At 48.4% G+C, this 9,612-nt stretch overlaps 1 protein-coding gene across 7 annotated transcripts in view; it reads left to right on the forward strand.

The window, feature by feature from the left end:
- The window catches only part of PAX7 (paired box 7), an 88,283-nt gene extending 79,212 nt beyond the window's left edge, over positions 1–9,071 (forward strand). For 5 of the 7 annotated variants that reach the window (XM_048967860.1, XM_048967859.1, XM_048967855.1 and 2 more), the window contains 2 exons: positions 3,883–4,129; positions 6,958–9,071. In XM_048967860.1, coding sequence (XP_048823817.1) covers positions 3,883–4,129; positions 6,958–7,073 — 363 coding nt within the window. In that variant the 3' untranslated portion in view covers positions 7,074–9,071. The remainder of the gene's footprint in view (positions 1–3,882; positions 4,130–6,957) is intronic. The other 2 variants (XM_048967857.1, XM_048967853.1) reach the window with 1 other exon arrangement.
- The last annotated feature ends 541 nt before the right edge of the window (positions 9,072–9,612 follow it).

Here is a 9,612-nt window from a genome sequence, read left to right on the forward strand (position 1 = left end):
AATCTGAAGGCCTGATTGCACAGATTGAAGGCCCTAATTGCTCTTCCCTTCCCAAAGCCGCATCCGTTTATCATAAAGGGTGCACATTTCCCCTGCTACAGTTTCCACGGCCAGAGGCCCTGAGGGCCAGCTCAGAAATGGAGGGAATTAATTACATTTTTTTAACTCCCCTTCTTTTAAAGTATGGGAGAGAGTGATGAAACGTCCCGGGGGGGGGTGGGTTGGGGAACAGGGGGAGATGAGGGTGGGGAGGGCAGCAGCAGCAGGAGGCTGGCTCTTTCATCCAGGAGGGTCTTTGTGCAGTAACCTTGGGCTCCCCAACACACCGAGACCCCCTACCACTTTTCCCCTATGACAAATGACCTCTGGAAAGGGTAGGAGAGAGGCCGAAGGTTCCTAGCACCGGGGCCGTTATTGACTTAGCCTAAAGTGCAAGCCCACGCAATGCCTGTGACTGATTTGGGACAGCAGCAGAGGTAAAGGAGATGGGGAAGGGGAGAGAGGCAGCCGACGAGAGGGAGGGGAAAGAGAAGGCTGTCAGTCACCGTGATGGACAGGGAGCAGATTTCCCTCCAGATAAAACCTTACAGATGTGAAGTGGGTATTGATTTTTAGTTAGTGATGATAATGCACCAAGAAGTAATAAATTATAAGAAAGCAAGGTCAGAAAGAAGAAGGGAGAAGGACGTGGCATTCTTGAGGAGGGGATTTCTCCAGATGCCCCCGCACCTTCCTAAGTTCAAAAGTTGCCTGGAAAATGAGTTTATCCAGCTGAATCAAGAAGTCAGATAGTGCTGGCCGAGGGTTATCCGTGCAGAGCAGAGATGGAGCAGAAATCTCCATGTTGCTCTTGCTATTCCCAACACTTTCATGTCCTGGGGTGGATTGGATGCAAACAGGGTCCTGGTGGGGCCCAGTCCCAAACTGCTCACAGCAGTTTGCCTGGAAAAGGCAAAAAGATGTTCCCATGGTCGGCAGTGCTTTGGGGGCTGTTCACCATCCTGGTGTAATATTGGCATCCTCATATCCTGCTATGCATTTCCAGAGGGAAATTCTGACCATCTTTTTTTTCAGGAAAGGGTCTGAGGACGGGAGGATGATCTTTCAGAGGTATCACTCTCTCTGTAGGTGGATTCTGGAGGATTAGCATAGACCAGAATCAGCATTGCATGGCTCAGGTTAGCTGAGTCCCCGCTTAAGTGACTCGCACGAACCCTTCAGAGTCAGTAACAGAGCCAGGATTAGAAACCAGCCCTGATTCTGACCGATTAAAGACAATTACTGTCTTTAGCAGGATTTCTGCAAGTGTCTTCTCCCATCTCAGCTCCTGCGAGTGTGAAGAGTGTGAATCTGGGTTTCATTTACCAACACAGCTTTACATCCCCCTTTCTTTTTAAAAGGGCCTTAGCGGAAGTGTTAATATGACTTCTACTTGCTTTAAGACCCTTTTATTTTTCCTGAGTAATATAAAGCAGCTGACTCTTATGGGGGAGATGGCCAGGAGGGAGAGCACCAGCAAACCCTCCGATCTCTGAGTAGTTCCATTTGCACGTTGTTTTCTAGCACATGATTTCTCTCTGCACCTGCAGAGGTTTGCAGTGCATGCAGCAAATCTGTAGCTCTACACCTCGGAAGGGGAGCAGCAAAACAGCCCTGCTTGGTGCTGCCTGAGCTGCAGCTTGCCAAAAATAACACAGAATTCACCTATCTGTGTGCAGGGAGGATGTTCATTGTTTTAAACATCTGATTCAGTTCTCAGGTGAAAGGCAGTAGTGTTTTGTGGCTGCTGCAGATGTGAGCATCCCGGATACCCATTGGGGCAGGCTGTGACACCTCCAGCCCTGGTGCTAGGAGGGACCAAGGGGCAGAGGAGGGGGATTCGTGACTGAACCAGATCAAAGTTCGTGACCCAGCTTTAGTGGAAGGTTACAAACAGCTTTGCAGCTGGAAAATCAACGTTGGGGCAGCACTCACATGATTTCCCTGTTGCATAAGCCTTGAGGCAGAGATGTTTGCGTTACATCCACCCTCACAGCTCTGCTCTCGTATTAATCCACTCTGTCTTGCATATTTAAATGCAATTTCCTCTCTTCATCCCCCTGCTGTCATGGGGCAAGGGGTTCCAAGTGGTTGTGGCTAAAAAACTTCATCTCATGGCTTCATTGAGGTGATGTGCCTGGAGGGCTGGAGGGGATTTAGGCTCCAGTGGATGAAACAGCTCCATTGCTTTTTATCTTGTGTGGACCAGCAGCAAACCTAACCTCGGTGCAGGCTGGAAAACTCAAAGGAGGGCAGGGTAAGTGAGCTCAGTGCTGCTCGTCCGAAGCTTGCTCCTCCATCCCTGTCCCAGTGCTCAGGGTTAGACTGATTTTCCAGGCTTTTTAACTCCCCCTCCGCAGGGGCCCAGCCAGCCCTGCTCCAAAATTCCCCCCCAGACAAATCTGGGAAGGATCTCATGCCGGCAGAGTCGGGAGGTGGGATCCCATCAAGGCAAAGCGGCTTTGCAGGGCTCCGGGGCCCTTCCGGGGGGAGGAGAAGCTTTAGAAAGCAAAGGGCAGTGCATCCCCTAAGCCCCAGTCCAGCAGGAAGGTGAGGGAGGAGGGGACAGAGACGAAGAGGAAGGGGACCCGGCGCTCTATACAACAACTCTTGTGTCCTTCCAGAGAATGGATGCTCTGCACAATAGCTCACCAGGCCGCTGGCGGGGGATAAAGGGCTCGTTTTACCACTTGCCAGGCTCCAAATATTTCCAATTTGCCACTTTAATTGATGTCAATAAGGTTATGCTAAAGTCGGAGATTTTCAGCCGTCCCAGCGCCGCCGCGGCCCCCCGAGGTGACGGGTTGTCCCCTCACCTCTCCCAGCACAAATTCAGCACCGCCGGTCCCACAAACTCCTCACACCCTGAACCAGGCACCCAGGGGTCATTTTGCTGATTGCAGGAGGCAATTGCATTAAGGCAGTATATCAGGATGGAGGCCTGTAGGCAGTGGCTTGCCCCACGTTCACCCACAGGAACAAATCTGGCATTTGGGTGGGAAAAAGAAAAGAAACAAAACACAACAAAAACAGCGTAAATGCATCTGTTTCATGTCTCAGAGCAGGAAGATAGCTTGTGTGCAAATTGAATTACGTTCTAAAACCAAGCACCGTGCTGCAATGACCTGTCATCTCTGAACTCATGGACATTTCAGGGTGAAGAGAACTTTGACATTTCTGTCCTAAAGCAGAATGTATCAAAACCAGAACCTCCATTAACAACCCCCATGCAGACTTCCAATGGCAGTAGCTGCTGTCCCTTTAGGAAACTGTGGGTCTTGACTTGTGCATCCCTTGTGATTTCCTTGGTTTATTCCTTTCTCTGGTGTTCAATGACATTGTTTGCAGGGCAGCAAAGAGCAACCGAAGGCTGAGTGTGCCAGGATGGAACCTCTCCATTATCCCCTAGGAAAGTCTTTCAAATAAACATTATGGGCATCCAGCATTTGCCTGGGCTGCAATGGGTGAAGAGGAGTGGGTTTGGGCAGCATATAAAATATCTAATATAGTTAAGGCATGTCAGTAACAAGACCTCTTTATATATATATATATTTTATTAAAACATTAAAAAAGAGGGCAACAAAAACATGAAACTAGTAGGTTGGATGTGTATGAAGGACATGGTTTAGTGGGCATGGGTGATGGGATGATTGGTTGGACATGGAGATCTTTGCTGTCTTTTCCAACCTTGATGATTCAACAATTCTACCAAAGAAAGCCTTAGGCACAGGGGAACCAAAAGCGAGCTCTGTTTTTACCAGGTGGAAGCAGCCTTCATTCTCCATCCTGGTAGACTGTCTCTCTCCTACCCCTGATGACACATTGCCTCCTGTGTTTCCCCAGGTGATGAGCATCCTGAGCAACCCCAGCGGGGTTCCTCCGCAGCCCCAGGCTGACTTCTCCATCTCTCCCCTTCACGGTGGCCTGGACACCACCAACTCCATCTCTGCCAGCTGCAGCCAGCGGAGTGACTCCATCAAATCTGTGGACAGCCTCCCGACCTCGCAGTCCTACTGTCCTCCCACCTACAGCACCACCAGTTACAGCGTGGACCCAGTGGCTGGCTACCAGTATGGGCAGTATGGACAAAGTAAGTGCTGGGTGGCCCCTGCACTGGGAACAGGAGAGGAGAGGGAGGGATCTAAGAATGTGTGGGTAAGAATGTGTGTTGGAAAGAAGTCTGTCCACTAAGAGAGAAAAATGGAACCTGCTAGATGGAGATTGCTCCATATAGAGATTGCTCCCATCATCCTTGCAGTCCCAAAGTCCCAAATAATGTATTGTAGGTAAAACATTTCTGCTTGAAAGTAAAAAGAACAAGAACTTAGAGTCATAGGATGGCTTGGATTGGCAGGGACCTAGAAGATCATCCAGTTCCAACCCTTTCCTTCTTCCTCTCCAGTTTTTACTTCTCCAAAAGCCCAACAGCACGCTCACCCTGCTCAGCCAAGGGGATTTTAATACCATCCCTTAGGGATGCAGAACTATGTATGTTTGTTCTTCCCCTGCCCTGTGTAAGGTAAGGGATGGTTCCATGCTCAGCTTTCCCTACAAAAACCATAAAACCAACGTCTGCCAACCAACCAGCTGTGATCCTACTATAGCCAAAGTGAGGCTGGAATTGCAATCCACAATCCAAACCCACAGCTCAGACCTGGAAGGCACTGCGACCCAGGGAAGGTCTGTTTCTCCTCCAGAAACCCTGCCAAAGGGCTCACCTGCTGGTGTTAAACTAATAATGAGGGTGGTGTTGTCAGAGGGTGATCTGCAGAGGGTTAAAGGTGCATCCTCTTCCTCCGGGAGCGCTCCTGCTTGCCCATAGCTTGTCCTCAATGACCTTTCCTTCCATTTGGCTGTGGCTTTTTATTCCCCTCTCCGTCACAGCCCTTTAATGTCTTTAACTTCTCCAGCTAAATGAGAACCGGCTGTGGCGGCAGACGGGATCAATAGCAGCTTCCCCCCACCCCTCCTTTTTTTGTTTTTCGGGAGTTTGATCTGTGACCCCTTGACCTTCCCCTCGCTTCTGGATGTGAGGCTGGACACACGTGCTATTGATAAAAATCTTAAACAAATTCCAATACCATGTATTTCCAATAAAGATTCCCTTAGGCAAGACGTTAGTCACACCCATGTGTGTAAAAAATAAAATAAGGAGGACGAGCTACGATTGTGAAAGGAGAGTGACCAGCAAAGGAGAGGGAAAGAGAAAGAAGGGTTTGTCTTGGTTTGCTGCAGGAATTTTCACTCGGGCCTCTCCTTGAAGAGCTGCCCACCCAGCCCTATCTACGCTGTTTTATTGCCTTTCCTGATTTCTCTCCCTCTTTTCTGTTGGACGTCCATTCGGTTTAGGAGCCACAGGGCTCAGTCTGGAGCAGGAATGTTTTCCCATTCAAGCTGCCAACAGCAAGTCTTGCATGGTTGGTAGAGCTACCCAAGATATATCCAGCTGTGGCCATTCTGAGGTGAGATTCACATCAAGCAGCAAACTCTCCACATCTGCACATACACGTGTGGATATTTGTGCATCCAGCTAAATAGAGGCAATACATAAATCTTCTCCTCTACAAGCTTTTCTTATAATGAGCTCCATTTATAGTGATCTCTATGTGAAGAAACCATTTTGTTGGTAATTAGTACAGTTAAGCAAGGTCTTGCATGGTTATGACCTTGCTATAACAACATTTTTTTCTTGCCTTTCTCATCACATTTTATATTTAGCAGATCTTAATGATCTTGGTGATCTTTTCCAACCTTAATGATTCTGTGAATCCCTTCTCCCAAACACAGACGCCAAACACACACACACAAAGCTTCACGAAGCTGCTATTTAATGTGATCACCTGAAATATCAGGGGAACAAACTGATAAGGTTTGGACACAAGCCATAGAGCAGAGTCTTCCCCAGCCTCTAGCCCTATGAAGTTGGAGGCACCATCACACACCTTGAAGAGCTCAAGACGAGCTGCTCCTACTGGGATTCCTCCCAGTCCAGGAGGAGCACCAGCCCAACCGTGCCACCTCCAAGTGTCCAACCAAGTGCCACCAGTAGAAGTTGTACCCTGTCTGCTCCCCACACACCAGCCAGTGCTGTCCCAGCCGGTGAGGAGCAGCGATGCCAGATTAATGTGGTCCTTGCAGTTCCCAAAGGCCGGAGCTGTGTTAATGATGCCGGTGATGGAACGCAGAAGCGTGAAAGGAATTCTAATAGATATGACAAGTCTAATAAGAATTTGTGTCTGGAAGGGACCTCCTCTGGGGCAGGCATCTGACAAGACGTTGATGGCTGAAATTTGTTTACTCATTGGCACCGATTGTACATCTCCTGCCAGCTCCTTATTAATCTAATTTGAGACATTAAAGCTAGGGAAAGGGAGAGACTTTGACTGAAGCTGAGCTAATGAGCAATGTCACCATCCTGCCCTGCTCCTCGTCCCCCCCCAGACCGCGGGCCAGGCTGGCGAGTTGGAATGCATTTCTCACCAAGGCAGAGATAAAGCGTTTCCCTTAGGACAGAGGGATGAGTCAGCACGTGGTGGCTGAGTCACATTCAAGCCCTGTCCAGGCTGGTGAAGTCCTGCTGAAATTTCATTTGCAGTGGCATCGCTGGTGAGGCTGGAGCTGCCTCAGGCTCATCTTTGGGCAGCTGCCCTGGAAACACCATTTTCTATGGCAGAAATAGGATCTTCAACTTTAGTAGGTCCATGGGGCAACGTGAGGGACCCACAGCAGATTGATCTAGAAGGATGCACCCTTTCCTAGGAGCACAACCCCTGATCCAAGCATCAATTTCTAAGAATCAGTCTGCAGGGTCTGTTGGTCACACATCCTTGGATGGCAAATACCTCATTTCCACTAAATAATAAACCTCATATTGTGCTGTTTTCTCACTCTCCTTTCCTCCATCACCTCTCTCTTCAGCTGCTGTTGATTATTTGGCCAAGAATGTGAGCCTGTCCACGCAGCGCAGGATGAAGCTGGGAGAACATTCGGCCGTTCTGGGGCTCCTACCAGTAGAGACAGGCCAAGCTTACTGAAGAGTCCAACTGTGCCAACAACCCACTCCAGCAACTCGGTACCACTGGAGAAACACTACCAGCCTTCCAGGGATCTGCCTGTACCCGGACCCTACTCCTTCCCAACTCCCTTCCACCTCGCATCAACTTGAGAAGGAGACGGGAAGGATGGGGAGGGCTCTCCAAGAATCCAGCTCCTCCCAGAGTGCTCAGAGGCAAGCCTGGCCTCATTGACCTGAATTCTGTGGCCAGAGACAATAGGTTGGGTACATTTATTAACCCCGAGTTCATGCCCTCCCTCTACCTGGCCATGGCGTTTTGCCCATGCTTAAGGACCTTCCATTGATCTAGGTAGTTGGCATAGTCAAAGCCAAATTGATCTTTTCTTTTTGTTTCCTTTTCTTTCCATTGGTGTAAATTTGGTGAATGTTGTATAGGAAGGAATAACCAAGCTGATTGTTAAGGATGATGTAATTTGGGACCACAGAAGACCTATGGACCAAATATAAGAACTTGTTTTAAACAAACAAACAACAACAACAACAACAAAAAACAGCAACATGAACACAAGAAACACGAACAAACACGCAAAGACAAACAAAAAGCTCAAACGTAAATTAAAGAGACAACAAATGTCCCCACCCCACTCTACCCTTCTGTTCTCACCGATGGCTTCCCAAAGCAGGGCCAAAGCAGGCCAGATTGCTGCTAAGCAGGGGCAGGGTGGATGTCCGTCCAGCCTGGGACCTTCGGAAGGTGTAAATGTGAATTGCTGCATGAGGACTGGAGATTGTGGGCACAGGCACGAGCAACATTTACGTCTCCTCATAGGGACCAAAAGGACACGGGCATCAGATAGTGGCAGAAGATGTGGTAGCAAACTCTGGCCAGATACAGGGCATCAGATACAGATGACTATTGCGGAGCTTTCACCCTTGCAGTCAAGGAGGGCGAGGACTGTTGTGGCCTTTCCATCCTTCAGTGGGAGAGAGGTTGGCCATTGAGAGCAAAAACAGTGGAGAGAAGAAGAGCCAAAATTGTTTCAGAGGGTCAGTGTGCAGAATGGGGTTCTGCTGCAAGGAAAGGGCCACCTGAATGAAAACGGGGCTGCACGGTCGGATGAGTTCTGCTCCAGCACGTGCTTCTAGGGCCAAGTTGTTACAGACGCTTCTGCTGTGCCCTTTTTCTCTTACTTCTGTTTCTTCAGTTCTTTCCAAATAATCTGACGTTGTTTTTGCAGCTGAAACAACGTTTTCCTGGGGAACTCCCCCTGCCTTGCCCCAGCCTCATTTATCACGAACCTCCAAGCTGCTTTCTCCTGAGCCATGTGGGCAAGTACCTGTCGGGACCAAAGCCGAATTTTGCTTCTTGCATTGCTCAGCATCCTTTCAGATCCATATACAGCATTGATCAGCTTTGCTGCATGTGGGTGATGGAGCCTACATTCCTAAAAGTGTGCTAACACACCGGCTTGGCCATTCTGCTAGTCACGCCATTGCCCTGTTTGTGCCAGTCTGAGGTCTTGGTAAGCAACACAAGCTGCTGCTCTTGAGCTGATCGAAGGGAGAAATCCCTTTTGAACCAGTCCTGGCTTAAATGTCATTCCCAAGTCACCTTCTGTGACTGCCATGTCAGAACAGGGGGTTCTAGGGCAAGGACAAGGGTGTCTGTGTGTTGGACACGAGCATAGGGGTCAATGCCAGAAACACCCACCTGCTAAAACAACCCACTCTTTAACAAGAGGCCAACAATCCCCACTACTTCACACTGAAATTTCTGACCAAATGCATTCCTCGCTGCCTGCAAAACTAGAAGGAAAGTTTCAGTTTGTCACGAGAATCGCTCCCACTTGCAAAATCCTACCAGCTCTCTTCTCCCCACTCCATCCTATCTCCCAGCCGTGCATCCAGCCCACCTCCCCACCACCCCTGAGGCACGGTGCACAGAACCCCCCCAGTTCAAGTCTTAAATAGAGGGAGCACCGCAGAAACCTGTTTGCCATTCACCTTCACCTGAAAGTCCGTGAGCACCCGGGCACTGCTGTAAATAGAGTTTGTAGGGGAACCCGAATCGCCCCGCTAGCACCCATAGCTGTTCTCTGACCTTTCCCTCGTGGTCGCACTTTGTACATTAGTTGGAAATTTTGGTCATGTGCTGTATGTTTATAGAAAGTTGACTTTCTTTTTTTTTTTTTTCTTTTTTTTTTTCTTCCTTTTTTTTTTTTTTTTTTTAATACTAAAAACACAGTGAGTGCCGTGCTAGTTAAAAAAAATATATATATAATATTAAAAAAATAAAAAAATAAAAAAAAAAGAAAAAAAAATGGGGGAGTGGGGAGGACGAAACGTAGAAATTTTGCCTATTGTGTGTTTTCAAAATACATTCCAGACTCTTTGGGGTGGGACGGGTTTGATCTGGGGGAATTCTTTTTTTTTTTGCTGTTGTTTGTTTCTTCGTTTTGTTCTGAAGATACATTCATGTATGAGAGTCCAAGTATTTTATTTTATTTTTCCTTTCCTTTTGTTTTACGGGTTGCCAACCTCAGTTCTGCTGAAAAGAG

Source organism: Lagopus muta, chromosome 21 (genome assembly GCF_023343835.1).
Source record: "Lagopus muta isolate bLagMut1 chromosome 21, bLagMut1 primary, whole genome shotgun sequence".
NCBI lineage: Eukaryota > Metazoa > Chordata > Aves > Galliformes > Phasianidae > Lagopus > Lagopus muta.